This window comes from Acromyrmex echinatior, chromosome 2 (genome assembly GCF_024713525.1).
Source record: "Acromyrmex echinatior isolate Ae372 chromosome 2, ASM2471352v2, whole genome shotgun sequence".
Lineage (NCBI taxonomy): Eukaryota > Metazoa > Arthropoda > Insecta > Hymenoptera > Formicidae > Acromyrmex > Acromyrmex echinatior.
Window position 1 is genome coordinate 5,008,020 of NC_141853.1, and position 17,481 is coordinate 5,025,500.

A 17,481-nucleotide genomic window follows, 5' to 3' on the forward strand; every position below is an offset into this window, starting at 1 on the left:
TATTTCACTTATTATATATTTCACTCTATATATACAATACTATATTTCACTCTCGACAAAAGATGCTTTCCGTTTAATGATACAAGTCAACACAAACGTCATTTTATTTTTCTTGGCATGAGTAACAAAGATAGAACAATACTATGTTGATTTATGTTTCCAATGGAAAGCACTCATACTTTCTTCTCCCCTCTTCCATTATCTCTTATCAACCCACTTAAACTGTAATCACACTACCAGGTTGCTGGTTACGATTGCTAGTTAACGATTCTACATTTTAGCCAATCATCATTGCAATCCAAACAGCACACAATATTTATAAAATATTTACAAAATATTTATAAATATTTATAAGGCTTATTTTAAATTTATCTTTAATTTTAATTATTATTTTATGAATATTTTTGTGGTCTTATAGATTGCATAGATCATAAACATTTATTATAAATATTGTGAAATATTTATTGTAAATCTTGTAATAAATACTATGAAAATACTTAATAAGACATTATAGTTCAAATAAGAAATACATAACAGAAATATTTATTTATATTTATCATAATATTACATTAAATATTTAGTCTATCTTTTAATCTGATATTTCGAATAAAACTTTGTATGAAATATATATAAAATATATTTATATAGCATTTCAAAAAATGAATAATAATTAATTATTTGTCATAAATATTCTGTGCTATCTGGGAATAACTAGTCTATATTCCCTGTATGAGATTGGCTAAAATAGAACCGATAACAGGCAACTCATAGTCTGATTACGGTTTATGCAGATTGACTTTTATTTTCATTCGCAGAATTATCAGAAAGAACTTGAAAGTTAATGACACGAAGTATGCAATTTCGGCTATATTTATATTTTTTTCTCTCTTTTTCAATATCACGATACTTAAATTATTTTATACGTTAACAATCTCATTTGTCACTTTTTAATAATCCATATATACAGCACACTTTATCCCACAGATGTATTTCTGCGAATGTTCTCAGTACGCTGGAAAATTCTCAGGTTTACGATTCTTGAGAATATCCCTTGGACATTTATGCTATATGGGAATATATATTAGTCTGTGAATACATAACTTTTATATTATACTAAATATAAACTCCGATTAATTAAATATATCGCGACACACATAACGTAAAAACGCGCGTTCAATGTAATAACAATAAATTACTTTTTAATTACTCTGTATATGTTATAAATGTGTGCAGAATAGATTTCAAGATATATTATCATCAACCTTTCGTCTGCCAATCTGAGTCTTTTTTGACGCAAAATTTTACTCTTAAATTTCTTCGAAATAAAGGATGACAGAGTCCGATTTTCTCTCATAAAATCTCATTAAAAAACTATTTTGTAATGTAATAGATATGTTAAAAAATAACCATGAATTTTTCCACATCTTTTGAAAGCCTGAAACAGTAAACTTAGACTAGACGGAAGGAGTAAAAATATAATTTCACAAACAGAGAATTAAATTACAGAGATATAACAATATGCTGATTTTAGTACCGAGACAAATCACATCTACTTTTGACGATACGATTTTATTGATAGTGTCAGAAAATATATGTAGTTCCCAAACTGAAAATGGATGATAGTGGCGGTAATGTACGGGCAATTTCGACGGTAACAGGAAAAGAGCCGGCATGGCCTCTCTTAGGTTTCTCTCTGCTTTAAGTACAATATTTGCTGTCGTATTCGTTTTGTTTGGAACCACCTGCGTCCTGTCAAGTGCTGAGCATCGCCGGTCAAAACTTCGCAATGCGAAGTGAAAATCGCGATAGTGGAAAATGGGTTTCATCGAGGACACTATCGTGATTCTCGTAACACAGGTGGAAATTCGTTTCCACTACAAAAATCAGATTTATCAATACTTCCTGAACTGATTAAGGTTATAAAGAGAGTACGGTGCTCTATACGTATATCTCGAAATAATATGAACAATTATTTGTTTCGTTATTAATGATATTTAATATAAAACATAATATAAAATACAAATCATTTGGTTGTATTCTGAAAAGATTTCTTGTTATATTCTCAATCAACATTAATTTTTTGCGGATTATTGTCTATGGATTTTTCTCTCTGCATTATAACATATTTATGAAACTGTAACTGAATTGTGTGAGATGTATGTATTTTTGAGATTATTACAATAAATTTTGTATTGTAAAGCTTTGCAGTTTATTTAGTAAAATATCGAATCTATATGTACGTGTATTTCAATACGTTAATTATTTGTTTTTGGACAGATTTAATGTGAATAGAATTTCCACATGACAGATTCCATTTATTTTTGTCTCTTGTATATTTCAGGTGATTTTCTTCTTAGGAGGATGGGTGTTCTTTGTGAAGAAATTATTCAGAGATTATGAAGTTCATCATAGACTAGTTCAACTAATTTTCTCAACAACATTTTCGTTGTCATGTACCATGTTTGAATTAATTATTTTTGAAATAGCAGGAGTACTCGACTCAAGGTAAAAAAATAATATTCACATTCTGTTTTAAGATATGATACATTATAAAAAGAAACTTAAAATTATAGCTAATAAAAGCCCACATGGATGTTAAAATTGCACAATATACAGATATTTATTTATTGATTATGTATTTTGGGCCTCTTCAGGTCCTAACAAAAAGCACAAAAAGATAATAAATTAGTAATTGCAAATAGTAATGGCATTGAGTGATGCACGTTTGTATATTTTATGTAATTTTTACTATTAAATATCTATATGTTGCAGATCTACATGAGCTTTCATTGAATACCTTCCATTTAGTTCTGTCTTTATTACTCAAAGAAATGTAAAGAAAGATAGAATGACATTTGTATTGACTTGTGTCACTAAATGGAAGGCATCCATTAGCTACTTTACTTTTTTTTTTATTGATTTATTCTCAGTCTTTCATATTTGGTTATGATATAATTGTTTTCCTCAGTTCTAGATATTTCCATTGGAATGCTGGCCTTTACATGCTTCTGTTTATGGTGATAGTCATGATACCATTTTACATAGCATATTTTATTATCAGCAATATCAGATTTGGTATGTATTTATATTTTAACTCTTATTTCTACTGATTATCTTTGTCAAACATTTATATTAAATCTAATAAATCTTTTAATCTGTGTAGTAAGACTGAATCTAATACGGCCATTGACAGTTGTCATATATTTTTTTTATCTCTACCTGTTTTGGAAAGTGGGTGATCCTTTCCCCATACTGAGTCCCAAGAAAGGACTGCTATCTATAGAACAAGGTGTCAGTCGAATAGGTGTTATAGGTGTCACAGTAATGGCCCTTCTGTCAGGTTTTGGCGCTGTAAATTATCCATATACTTCAATGACTTATTTTATGCGCCCAGTTTCTTACACGGATGTACAGTCCATAGAAAAACGATTGTTGCAAACTATGGATATGATTATCGCGAAAAAGAAACGAATTGCGTTAGCCAGAAAGGGTGAAGCTGATGGACAAACCGAAACTCGATCTCGATTATGGGGAATGTTAAATCCATTAGGTGGTACAAAGGGAAATCAAGAAAGTATATATTTTCTTTAATTTTGCAAAGAAGCTACGAATACGATTTATCCTAATAACAAAATATATATCGTTTTATAGGTGTCAAACAATTACAAATCGAAGTTACCGCTTTAGAGGAATTGTCACGACAATTATTTTTGGAAGCGCATGACATACAAAATGCAAGAGAACGTCTAGAGTGGGCTGCCACTTGGCAAGGAAAATATTTTAATTTCTTGGGTTATTTCTTTTCTTTGTATTGTACATGGAAGATATTTATTGTAAGTGTAATTAGTTGTGTAAATGTAATGATTGAAACTATCTTTTTTGAGAAAATAATACATAACATATATTTCTATAGTCTACAATCAACATAGTATTCGATCGAGTCGGCAAAAAAGATCCTGTAACTAGAGGAATCGAAATTGCAGTGCATTGGATTGGTTTCAATATCGATGTTACGTTTTGGTCGCAACACATTTCTTTTTACCTCGTCGGTTGCATTGTTGTAACGTCCATACGTGGATTATTGTTAACTTTGACAAAGGTATGTAAAATATATACCTCTTATATAGTAATTCTGCACTTTTTAATTTCTATAAAATGATTTACATGTATATACTATCTATCTTATACAACAAAAATTTCTAATATATGTAAAACAAGATACATATGTAAATACAAAATAAAAAACATGAATATTGATTAATGTTTTGTTGTCTCATCAATTTTAATAACAATACTCACTACTGACTTTTCTATTTTAGTTTTTCTATGCCATATCTAGCAGCAAGTCGTCAAATATTATTGTACTTATACTTGCGCAAATAATGGTAAGGATAGCCTATATAATGTAAGATGTAATTCTTATAGAGTTTATTCATATTCATGGCATTCTCTTTTTTCAGGGAATGTATTTCGTATCTTCTGTACTTCTTATGCGGATGAATATGCCAGCAGAATACCGCATTATAATAACACAAGTACTAGGAGAATTACAGTTCAATTTTTATCATAGATGGTTTGACGTTATTTTCTTGGTATCAGCATTATCATCAATAGTGTTTTTATATTTAGCTCATAAACATGCACCAACGGAACGCATATAACGAAATAAAAATACTTTTTATTGAGAGAATCTCATCAGCCTTATTTTATGAATTTATTTAAAAATCTACATTTGATATTTTGGTAGATAAGTTATTATTAAAATATGTTCATTCCTGGAGAATAATGAAACTTTAAATGTATATATTTTTAATAGTGTTAGTAACGTTTTTAAATTATATACATAAATGCTGTCGACATATAATTGTTATATTTTTTATTGTGATGTGTGTAGTCTGAAAGATTTAATCTTTATTTTTAATTTTTTTATTAAATCATAAAATAAAATAACTAAATTACAGAAGATTGTATATGTAATTTTAAAAATGTTATACTGTTTATATAATTGATTAATCTCAGGAAGCAATTGGCAATCATTTTATTGTTGTAATAACTAAATTGTATATTTGTTCTAAGAAACAATCATCCAGATCACAGATAACTGAAGATAGTAATAGAAAATTGGCATTATGGTATGGATACTGAGTTGATTATGGATAATGAACCCATAACTCTAATGTAATAATTCGATGGTCCATTCTTCGCCCATATTTACAGCTGGTTTACGTATCGTTAATACATTATTATGTGGGTTATATGTAGTTTCCAATGTTACTTTTCCCATACCTGTAAGAGAAATATATATTATTAAAATATAGATTTGTTATACGATTGATTTTACTTCACACTTTAATCTGACTACTCACTGTGAGATTCCAATTGAGCAGATTTAATTCCTTGTGGTGGATTGGCTATATCTATTCTTTCTAACCAGCTTTGTGTTTCATACGAAGCTAGTTTATCAATTAGAGTTGATGCTATTTTATTACTGTCCAACGTTATTCTTAAATATAAATATTTTCCATGACGATATTCGAAACTGACTTCGTCATCAATGTATAGATTGCCGCTAGCTCTGCCATTACTATCAGCAATTATTATCAACGTGTAAGGATCATTTCTCATAGCAACTGTACTACGTCGTATTCTCATTTTTCGAGGGACGACAGATCCACTTCTTTGGAATACAGGGATCTTGTGAATTGTTACTGGTATTTTAATATATCCTCCTTTTTCGTAGGCTTGCATTGTATCAATATCATACCAAGTTACTTTGCCCTCTCCTGGGAAGTAAACTGCTACTTCAGTAGCACTGGATTGAAATACTGGGCGCACCAGTATTGAATCACCAAGTAACAATTCATCATCGATAGTGAACGTTTCAGATTCAGTTGGATAATGCGTCCATAAAGGACGTATAACGGGATAACCGTTTATTTCGTGTTCTCTAAAGACTGTGTACCACAATGGCAGATAAGAGTAACGTAATCTTAATGCTTCACGAACTATTTGAGTAGTTTCGTCATTGAATGTCCATGGCTCACGCCTCTTTGTTTCAATGTGAGAATGCTGGCGGAAGAAAGGTAGCCATGTTGCAGCTTGATACCACCTAATGAACAATTCTGAATCTGGATTCTTGAAGAAACCTCCAACATCGGCACCACAGAACGACATTCCAGATATAGCCATTGAGAGACACATGGAATAACTTACACGAAGGTGACTCCAGTCAGCCATATTATCGCCAGTCCACACTGCTGCATAACGTTGTGATCCAGCAAAGAAGGATCTTGTTAAAATAAATGGTCTCAGAGAACCGCCTGATCGACGGAATAAAGCATCATATGTCGTACGAATATACATATGTCCATTAATATTGTGAACGTCTCTGTGTTCCCAGCCTCCACGATGAATAAGATCTTTTGGTGCCGTTATTTCAGGTCCATTAAACACACTTGGTTCGTTCATATCATTCCAAATGTAAACATCGTTAGTAGTACCATGAAATTTATCTAAACTGTACAATCCAGTATAATAATCAACAACTTTTGGATCGAAAAAGTCTAGATACGACGAGGCGCCCGGCCAGCACCAACCCTCATAATCTTTTCCATCCCTAGTTTTAATGTAATAGCCCAAACTGGTGGCATCATTATGTAAGAAATAATTGTTATCACGTTTAATATGAGGGTCGATGATAACTATCAATTTTCTGCCTTTGGCAGTAAGGTTGTGTATCATATCAAGGGGATTTGGGAATTTACGGGGATCCCACGTAAAATATTTTTTGTTATCAGTGTATTCGATGTCAAGCCATATAGTTTCTAATGGTATATCGTACGTATCAAAATTTTCGGCGATCATTGCGACATCATCTTGATCATTATAATTCCAACGACATTGATGATATCCAAGTGTAAACATCTATTTTAAACATAAAACACATATTTTAAAACATTTCATAAAATTCTAATTTAAAATTCTAATTTTTTACAATCTTTATTTAATATACCTGTGGCAAAGGAGCTGTGCCAGTTAAAACAGTGTACTGTCTGAAAACATCAAGTGGTTTCGGACCCAGCATGAAGAATACATCAATCACTCCAGATTCTGACATGAAATGAGCATCCACCTGAGATTTCTTAATTGACCTAGATACAAAATTAACAATGCTTTCTACAACATTATTATCTGCACTCGATAAAATATCGACCCATGTTTCTGCTGTATTATGCCAAAAAACAGCCGATGATCTTTCTTTTCTGCAATATTATAAGAACATAAATATTTTTCAAGATTCCGATAGCTCGTTAACTTATTTAATATGTTCTTACCCATGAGCGTAAAGCAGCGGAATGGCTCCGTATAAAGACATACGTTCATTTGTTTCATATTCAAATACATCTAAATTGTATAGTCTATATGGATCAGTAGATTTCGTTGATTGCAATGCTAGTGAATCAGCGTGTTCTGGAATACCATAGGCATGTTCTGATCCAGGAAAGCTGAAATCCATGGCAATAGCTTCTGGTCCATATGGTTTAGCATCATGATGCTCCTTAAAGTTTTCTTCCCAAGCGCCAGGATCATTATCAGCACCATCACCAGGATATGTAGTATTATTTGTTTCTGCCATTTCAGCATTTCCATCTTCTGGTCTATATAACATCCAATAATATATATAATTTTATAGAAATCTTAATATAACAATTTTATCTTCTAACAATACTTACTTTACCGGTTTTGTACGCAAATGCTCAAATCTCATAAGACCGCGAGCATTTGCAGATATTGTCAAAGTACCTTGGGAATACAGTTCTACTTTAAATGGATTAATATATAAAATGGCTTTGTTTTCGCCTTTGGTTACAGTTATAGTTTCAGCAGTGCTCTCCACAAAATCCATATCTACCGTTTGTGGTTGATCATGAAGGGCATATTCATTTTCATATCTGGGATGCAGTGGATCCTTTTCGTTGATGTGCAAACGAAATGTGTTTTCTTTTAATGTGATGAGTTGTACCACATAAGTGACACCAGTATCTTTATTAAATAAATCTACTATAATCATTGATTCATTCTGTACAAGTTTATCTGGCAAAAGCTGATATGGAGATTTTCCAGATTCCATCCCTCTGCACCGTCTATAAGAAACAAAATAAAGATTACATAGCTTTTCAGATAGTCCTTCAAATGACAATATTTAAAATAGTAGACAATTCTTACCGGCAGAAACTACTCTGATCACATCTTTTGAAGATATCTCTGTTGACTGCATCGGTAATGATTGGAGAACATAGTAGTATTAACAATAGAGCCAACCTGAAATATTTATAAGACTAAAATGAGAATTAAAATAAGAATAAATAGAGAACAAAATGAAAATCAAATCTATATTTATTAAGACACAATAGATCATGTTCTACATAAATCACAGATTAAAAAAATATTTCTAAATTATATGCGCTAATAGATGAGTATTACATTGTGCTCTTTCACGTCCAGCTGGGTAACGACCTCAAGAGGAAATCCTGCCGGAAAACGCAGCCACGCGATAATTTGTACAGCAACGTTCGTTTATAAAACTGTAGAGCTTTCACTGTGGCGTATGGCGGCTGATATCACAGTCGTTCGGCGACAGATTAGATTAAATTGGCGGCCGGCGACGCGAGGAGTTAATTGAAAAAAAAAGTATTTATATCGGAAACAACATTGCGCAGAGGGGACACGTCAGCGGCGTATCTATGATCTGTGAGATCTACGTCACGATTTTATGCCAGAAAAAAGATAGACGAGGACCCCCGTAATCACTGAGAATGTCGCGCATGAACAATCTCACGTACGCCCGCGATAAATCTGTATTTTTCCAGTCCAAAGGTTAAAAAGCCGAAAATAAACTCACCGAACACACGAAGCCATGTTGAGGAAGTAACTACTGCCTTGGCGGCGCTAAATCATGCGGTATCGTGTGGGATTGATTTTATAGATGGCGCGACGAGTTATTTTGTGACAGTGTTTGTGCGACATTGATTTGAATTTCACAACACGAAATATAATTCTTTTTTTCAAGTATATAATATATAATATATATAAAAATATATATATATAATTAATTTAAACAAAATATATAATAATATAGATTCTAATAGATTTAAATAAAAATATTAAAATCATATAGGGAAATTCCCTGATTATAAAAAGATAACATATTATATTATCTTATTATTTAATAAATTGCTATCATGCATAATTCATTGTCATCATTTAATAGATTGTTATCATTCATAATTCGTTATCATTCGTTATCATACTCCAATATTTTAGACATATTCGGATAAAAATTCATTGTTTGCATAAACAGTATAGTTTTGCTTAAGAATAATAATAATAATAATAATGAATAAATTGAAAATTTTATTTTTATTTTAAAAGTTGCAGTATCGTTCGTAATCTCTTGAAAGAGCTCGTATACATTAGAGAAATTATTGCATTTAATTCATATTTTTAATATTTTAATCGATTTATATCGATTTGTGCCACCAAATGGTTTCACATTAGAGTGTAGAAAGTGCCGCTAAAATAAACCGGTTCAATTACCCATTTGAAGTTGCCGCTTCGTCGACTGTTTCGCTACTCAACAACCGTCATGTTGCATTTCGAATCGCGATTAGATACATGCTGTGTGTCGTGTTCGAATCTTTTCCGTATCTTTCGCTGTTACTGCCTAAAAGAATCTCGTGTGTGCGAAGTATCTTTAATCCGAGTATCATCTCATAAATATTTCTCTCGAGACCCGTTAATCGCATGTGATTGCTATCTCTCAATATCATGATCTAGAGGTTTGTTTTTGTTCGCGTCGCATGCTCCAATATATTACATTCTGCTACAACATGCTCCTACAATCTCATCCAATGATCGCGTTGAAATAATAAGTAAGTGAGGGTGCTTTCCAATAAGGACACAGTATAACACAGTGAATCATTATATCCTTATTGTTTGCCTATGTTAAACAAGGACGAAACGATTCACGTGTTACACAATGTGTCCTTGCTGGAAAGCACCCAGAATCATGGTGGAAGGATTACATGGGGTACGGTCAACGCGATGCTGCAAATGCTTTGAAGCGTTTTTTAATTGGTCCATCAAATGCTTCAAAACATTTGTAGCGAGACTTTGACCACAGCCATGATGTGCTCAGTTTGCGAGCGTCTCTCTCTAAAATTAGCGCTCTCTGTCATTTCTCTGCTTCTCGTTTCGCAAGGTCTACAACTATGAAATGCGAAACATGGGGCGGTATTTATAGTCCGTTTTTATTTTAAAATCATCTTAAATACATCTTGAGATGTTAATACAGTCCTCGGATTGACTTAAGATGTCTTAAATGTAAGAATCGACTATTACTCGTATTCATAATCAGGTCTTATATTTAATGCTTCCTTAAATTTATCTTTAGATATTCTACGAATTATTTAGCTGCCGAGCATCTAAAGATAAATTTAAAGAAACCTTAAGTACAAGGTCTGAATACGAACATATGAATACCGATCTGTTTCGCGTCAGTTGATACTGAATCTTTTCTTGCGCGAGGAAAGATTCAGTACTAACTTCATGACGCGAAATAGGTCGGAATTCATAGTCGATTCTTACATTTAAGACTGACATTTAAGTCAATCTTAAGATGTTGTAAATCAATCCGAGGACTGTATTAACATTGACTTAATGTCTCTAAGACATTATATTTAAGATGGTTTTAAAATAAAAACAGACTATGAATACCCGCCCCGTGTTTCGCGTTTCACGGTTGGTAGACTGTACTAGAGACGACGCGAAACAAAAGAAGGTATGGTTTGGCCAAACACTGAGCACACCATGTAATCCTTCCAGAAACTACGATAAGAGCATGTTGGAGCATATTGGAGCATGCGACGCGAACAAACCTTTGGAGTCGACGATGCTTTTTCGCATGCGCGGAATCGAAATCATTCTCGCGTCGTTATTTTCACAATGCAACGGAAATTCAATCAAAAGTGCGCTTGAATTGAAAGTGCGTCGTCAAGTACGTATATATTGTTAGATAATTTGGTGCGTCAATTATTATTTCTTGCATTCGAATTATTAAACATCATATTTGGCTTAATTAAAATATTTAACATTAGCAAATTCGCATACAATGATGATTGTTATTTTCTCAAGGCAATCTTTATCTTATTGCAAATATATGTAATTTACATATAATTTTTATTTAACAGGTTTCATATTTGCTGAAGAGGATTGAATGGAGTATAGAGATTCTAACGTAGATGATATCTTTGGTGAGTCTGTCACAAATTTTTGTATGACATAGAGATATTTTATATCAATATATTTGTCCGATGTGTAAAATGTTTATCTCGCTGTGTTTTCAAAATAAATTGTAAACTCGACTGCATTTAATTGTGCTCGATATAGTTTATTTAATTAGCACAGTAAATATACTTTTAATTACATATGAAAAAAATCAGTTACTGAAAATTATTGCTGCATGCAATGTTGGTTTATGACAAGCATCTATGACACGCAATTATGATAATAAATATGTTATGAATGCAACGATCTGATGAACTTTCATGCAAATGCTAGGGAATGTCATTGTTTATATAAATTTGGAAAAAACCGAAACTTAATAACACAATTTATTGACATTATATTGGCATAATATTGACCCAATATTGTCTTAATATATCCTCCACGTTGAACCATCAATGTATCGCAAATAAATTGCTAGGGTAAAAATTATTGTATTTTATCGACATTGTTTAACATATAGTTCTTAAGTACAATATCGAGATAAATAACTTATTTTATTCACAAACCTTCCGCATTACTCTTTCGGTTTTCTTGATATATTTGAAAAAGGTGCGCACAATTAATTTTTATTTTTTAGGCAAATACTAAGCACAAATAAAAGTATATGTATCATAAAAACAATTAATAAAATTATTAATCGATTTAATTGATTTTATTGGCAGATTAAGTAATATTCTATTATTTGTTGAAAGTATTATTTAAATTAAATATAAAATTAAATTCATAAATCTTAATTGTATATAATATATACATATATACTAGGATTGGTGTCGCTCCCTTTAAAAACTATCAATTCTTAGAGTAGAGAACTCAAGTTCATGCTCAATAATCCTGAGATTTATTTTTATTTTTTATATACAGAAATACTTTAAACGAATTTTTGATTTTTTAATTATATATTTACAGTAAGAAATATTAATATTCTATTATTTGTTATAAGTATTATTATTATTTAAATTAAATATAAAATTAAATTAAAATCTAAAAATGTATATGAAATTAATATGAGAGAAAGTTTAGGACTTAGTGTTAGTCACACAGCAATAATATGGAATAATATTAATAAAATCAATAATATTAATGAAAGATAAACCACCGCAATACAAATAAATAATAAATCAGTCCATATTTACTTAACATTGCACATTTAATTTATTAGAATTAGAAGAGTAATGCATTCAGTTGGCAGGGAAAATACAAGTTCTATGGTAATTATTATATATATATTATAGATTATAGAAATTTGGCACTCGGATCAGTTCACTTTTGGTGGATGTAAAAAAGACTAACAGTTTACCTCTAACATATTCATGAATCAACGAACAGGTTCTCTCTCTCTCTCTCTCTCTCTCTCTCTCTCTTTGATTCTCTCGACAAAATGTCTTTAATTAGAATCTATTAATGCGTATGCTATGAATTCATGGAACAGTACGTTCTACATAGGAGTGTTGTACGCATTATAATGTGTTATATATATTATTATGATTGCTATAATCAACATTCACATTAGATTGTTTTATTAGATACGTTTCTAATTTTAAGAAAATTATCATTAATCCACTTTCGGCCAGACATTTATTCAAGTTTCTGCAAAAGCGTATGAAATTTCATTTTCATCAATATTGTGATTTTATTAAGGCAATTTGAGTTGCTACCCGTAAAAATCCGCTTTTTTCTTCTAAGAAAAAATCTTGAATAATTAATAGTGATCAAATAGAGAGGCATGACATATTTAAGAATATCAGTAAATCTTTTGATAAAAGTTCAAAAAATGTCTTTTCAAATATTATTATTTTATTAACATATAAAAATCTTAATATCTTCCCTGTGTTTTAAGTTAATTTTATTAATTTATTTAAATCAAAATTTAGTTTAATAAATTTATATTGTTTGACCAGATGATGCTATATGCTTTTGTTTATCATTGATATTAGCTACGGTTCACTTGACAAATGCTTTGAAGTATTTTTTAATTGGTCAATTAGAATAAAATTCTTTCTTCTGGTTGATCAGTCAAATACTTCAAAGCATTTGTAGCATCAAGTGAATTGCACCTATTAACTCCTATTAAATAATTGTATTTATAGAAATAATTGGGGAGAGGGAATTTAATTACAATTATTATTGTGAACTAAAGAAAATTTAGCATTATATCAATTCAATGTTAGCCGAAAGTGAATTCGATTATCGTGAATTCAAGTAACGTAACGTAAAATTTATCTTAAAAATCAACGAACTCGTCAACATGCCTCTTAATAAATTTTTCTCAGATAATACTAAAATCGCGCACGCACAACTCCGTTCATCGCTTATGAATTATGAACTTGTCGCGCGTTAACGATTCATAGAAAAGATTTACACTCATTCTTGTAAAAAACAGCTTATAGACTTTGACTGTTACTGCTAATTCGTATTTAATATGTCAAATAATCATCTTATTTGGCGTCGTCTATCGCTCGCTAAAGCTTGCACAGAAACGAAACAGATGAGAATTGTGCATGCAATATTCTGTACGTTACGATTCTACGTAATTTGAATCAAAGATAATCATTATAATAATTCGTGAAAAAATATAAGAAAACTTGATTTGTGAAAAACGACATCGGTTCTACTACTTCATCACTTTTACTACTTATGACAATCTAAAAGAATTTATTTTATCTTCTTATGGCACGTTTATAAGCAGAATCATAATTCAATGCGTATCGCTACGTAAAGATAAAATACATGTTATATTGTCGTAAAAAGAGCGACTCGATCTTTCTGCATTTCGCCAGGCAAATATTAATTATTGATTTATATTTATTCGCGCAATATGAACAACATCAAAATAGAAAGATGAAAAATGATTGTATGCGGGATCTATATCAAAGGAAAATAAATTTGACAATACGACGGTATAAAAAGATATGTCGAAACTCGAGTATAGCTGTTTATATAAATGCATTTCGTTTACGTTCTTTGGTGGCAAGTAACAAGTAACAGGAACATACATAGTCTCGATTACATTGTGTATATTTAATCATTGTACAATACAGTGTCACAAAGTTCCTGTATTATCCCGATTACTCGATGTTTCCTTTGTTTACAGCTTAAGAGCGAAAGTTCCTTTTTTTTTAGTCTTAATACTTTGTTTTTTATGTGGAACTTACGATAATGGAGATCGATAAATGCCACTTTTATATAACGATCTTACTATCCTAGATTTACAAAAGGTGTAAAAATGGAAGGAGGTAAAAGAACATAAAATTTTTCTGAAAATTTGCACTCTAGAACGAGTCAGTATCCCGACGGACTTTTCACTTAGACCAGAATTGAATTTGTCGTAAAAGTCTTGCTTTAGTGAACAATTGGTCTGCCTTTTCAATCAAATGTATTTCAATCCGTCGGAAGGAGGGGACGTAGACATACGAAAAATCGACGTGTGATTAATGGAAAGAATGTCAGAAGAGTCAGACATTTCTTAGGCACATTGAGCTCGTGATAGCGGCGATAGTTGTGACATTCAAAAAGATCTAGAGTTCCTGTTTATATCGTTTTAGGCTAATAGTACACGAGACACTGCGAACTATCTTCGCGAAATATCGCGAATTATCGATCAATCCTTTTTCGATCCATAAGTTTCTCCTATAATCTAAGAGTCTCTTTGCTGTTTTCAATTAAAATTAAATGCATCGAGATCAGATGCCGACGAACTGAGTTTTCCATCAAAACATTGAATGTCATTTCACTGTTTTTCGATACATATTTGACGTGATAATCTTGGGCTTCAATGAACAATTGTAAACTTTGTAGATTTCACTTTTCTTAGGCACATTAAGTCCATGATATCCACGATAGTTTTAATGAAACACGTCAAGAGACGCTACGGCTTTCTTCGCGTAAACCGCAACGTGTTTCTCTCCTGCTAGACCCAGTACTGATCCCTTCTCAGCAAAGGGTTCTTCTTGGTCCTTTGAGTTGTGGCTGACTGACAAGGTAGATCGGAAGTGTCGAAACTACTCCATTCGTCGCTGTCCGCCACGCCATAGGGATATCTTGCGGATACGTCGACCTCCGAACCGCTTTCCAGAGGGGTCAAGGGTATCACTTTACACTGAGGTAATGTCGAGGGTAACATTGGCAAAGGCGTGCTGGCCGTCACGCTGTTGTGATCATTACCAAAAGGCTTTAGATGTGGAGTGGTAGGCATCAAGTGATCCGGAGGTCTGGGAAGTGGCATCACCCCAACAGCGGGAGTAGTTTCCGGTTTTTCCTCCTCGGCATGCTTGTATTTATTGTGACGACACCTGATTGTGATAATTACAACCACGCCGAGAAGGAACACGCCAAGCAACATGCCGAGGATTAGCAGATAATCGTTGCTCATGTTCGGTGCGATCGCCATCTCGCCCTCGTGACCGACCGGATCCATTGGACCGCCCAAAGTGATATTGTCGTCGTCTATGTCGAGCTTAATGTTGAATTCGAAATCTCCCACTGCCGGCTGGAAAATAGATGCCGCGAGGATGAAATTGAAGCTGTCTGCGACACCATCTATCGATGGTATTTTTCTACATACTAGATGTATCACCCCCGAGATAATTTCCTGGTGCGAGAAACGCATGACTTCTCGCTCGCGCGCGCCTCTTTTCTCGCCGGATGACGAGGAACTTCTGATAATCCTTTTGATCTTTGCGTATTTTGGCTTTTTCACGATGGTGTAAAGAGGATTGCTTGTCGTTAACTTTGCTAGAGGAGTCGCGTCCAGATATTGTAGAGTTATACGATTCTTTTCGCCCGCCAACGCTGTCATTGAGTTCATGATCATGAGAGGTACGACTTTGATCTCTACGCGTATATGCTTCTGTTCAAAGCCACTCAATCGCGCCGATAATTCCAAGCTGTCGTTCGACACTGTCATGTCAGTCTGCATAAACATTACGCTTTTCGATTGTAGATCGGTCTGCTTGAACGTTGCCGCAGCGCCGTCCCGTACATACAATATTCCGTGTTTTGGATGCGTCGTAATCTCATAAACCACTAGGTCTTGACGTGCGTTTGTATCAAGCTTGACATCATTCTCCGAGATAAGTGCCACGTTTGAACCTTGCTGCAAGCTTACAGGACCGAGTACAGTCACATTTAATCGTATAGCTAAAACGTGAACATTAAAGACGGTATAAATTGGATTGTAAGCACCATCCCAAACTCTGAAGTAGAAAGAAGCAGTTTGTAACGTTCCATTATGTTCGTATACCACTCGATTAGAATCCACGTCATATTGGGTAAATTTTTCCACAGGACGTACTTCTGAAATGTTTTGATCGAATGGTAAAAGCAATAATCTACCAAAAGTCGGTCCTGAAATTACATCGTATATAATTTCTTCCGGTGGAGTATCAGGATCGGTGGTTAAAAGGTTTTCCCGGGTGATGGTCTGATTTTGATTTTGCACGACCGTAATATACGGGTTGTTGGTAATAAGTTTGAAAGGTTGATCGTTGATCGGCTCGATTACAACAGGAATACTGGTGTTGCAAAGTAACACGTGACCGGGTGTCAAGTATAACGAGAATTGAATACGATCTTCCAGAGTGTCTGAGTGATCGTGATAGTAAGCAATTTTTCCGCCCTCGATTTGCGGTTGCGTAAAAGTGGTCACGTTTAAATCCGGTAGAAGCATCACGTGTCCGTGACTAGGTTGGTGAATCAATCTTGATAATACCGCCGGATTCGGGATTCCAGCGTTAATTTGTAGAAATGACACAATGCCACTTATATTCATCACGACCTCTGCAGAGCTACCTTCCATGACTCTCACATTTTTCACAGAAATATACCTATCTAAGCCTCCACTTGAAACTGATATATCTATTTGGAAAACCTACGATATACAAAGTATACTATTAGACATAAAATAACTTCTCGAAGTTCTTAATTTTAACTCTTCGGTGTCACTTTAGATATAGCATATCCAGCTTTTTTCAATGTTTTTTCTATTATTTATAACTTTTTTTATTAATAAAGATACACATATACATTTACTTGATGATGTTAAATTTTTTAATTGGCGTTTCAATTGAAAAGAAATTTTTTTACATAATCATTGTTATGAAAATTATAAACAATCGAATTATAATTGGATGTATTATA

General features: G+C 32.7%; 4 protein-coding genes across 10 annotated transcripts in view; 2 read left to right on the forward strand and 2 right to left on the reverse strand.

Moving 5' to 3' along the window:
- The first annotated feature begins 1,653 nt into the window (after nt 1-1,653).
- Nucleotides 1,654-4,690, forward strand: GPHR (golgi pH regulator). 4 transcript variants are annotated; one of them, XM_011054771.2, is made up of 8 exons: nt 1,654-1,857; nt 2,342-2,505; nt 2,969-3,075; nt 3,164-3,574; nt 3,652-3,833; nt 3,914-4,099; nt 4,320-4,385; nt 4,461-4,690. In XM_011054771.2, the coding sequence occupies exons 1-8, from the start codon at nt 1,816-1,818 to the stop codon at nt 4,659-4,661; spliced, it is 1,359 nt and encodes a 452-aa protein (XP_011053073.1). In that variant the 5' UTR covers nt 1,654-1,815; the 3' UTR covers nt 4,662-4,690. The 4 variants fall into 4 exon arrangements, with proteins under 4 accessions (XP_011053073.1, XP_087259405.1, XP_087259407.1 ...); XM_087403279.1 differs by having other exon boundaries at nt 1,657-2,156; XM_087403281.1 differs by having other exon boundaries at nt 1,657-1,928.
- A 213-nt stretch (nt 4,691-4,903) lies between these two features.
- Nucleotides 4,904-8,990, reverse strand: GCS2alpha (glucosidase 2 subunit alpha). Of its 2 annotated transcripts, none has more exons than XM_011054783.2 (7): nt 8,903-8,990; nt 8,227-8,322; nt 7,734-8,144; nt 7,335-7,658; nt 7,013-7,262; nt 5,367-6,924; nt 4,904-5,286 (listed from the first exon to the last, which is right to left on the reverse strand). In XM_011054783.2, exons 1-7 carry the CDS (start codon nt 8,917-8,919, stop codon nt 5,174-5,176), a joined length of 2,769 nt encoding a protein of 922 aa, XP_011053085.1. In that variant the 5' UTR covers nt 8,920-8,990; the 3' UTR covers nt 4,904-5,173. The 2 variants fall into 2 exon arrangements, with proteins under 2 accessions (XP_011053085.1, XP_011053092.1); XM_011054790.2 differs by having other exon boundaries at nt 8,485-8,954.
- A 95-nt stretch (nt 8,991-9,085) lies between these two features.
- LOC147910420 (uncharacterized) overlaps nt 9,086-17,481 on the forward strand; it is a 40,542-nt gene continuing 32,146 nt past the window's right edge. Inside the window, exons 1-2 of one of the 2 annotated variants that reach the window (XM_087403287.1) lie at nt 9,086-11,056; nt 11,250-11,312. In XM_087403287.1, the coding sequence (XP_087259413.1) occupies nt 10,769-11,056; nt 11,250-11,300 (339 nt within the window). In that variant the 5' untranslated portion in view covers nt 9,086-10,768 and the 3' untranslated portion in view covers nt 11,301-11,312. Of the gene's footprint in view, nt 11,057-11,249; nt 11,427-17,481 lie in introns of those variants that run through there. The other variant, XM_087403286.1, reaches the window with a different exon arrangement.
- The window catches only part of kon (chondroitin sulfate proteoglycan 4-like protein), a 50,546-nt gene continuing 44,719 nt past the window's right edge, over nt 11,655-17,481 (reverse strand). For both annotated transcript variants that reach the window (XM_087403273.1, XM_011054809.2), the window contains one exon: nt 11,655-17,212. In XM_087403273.1, the coding sequence (XP_087259399.1) occupies nt 15,254-17,212 (1,959 nt within the window). In that variant the 3' untranslated portion in view covers nt 11,655-15,253. The remainder of the gene's footprint in view (nt 17,213-17,481) is intronic.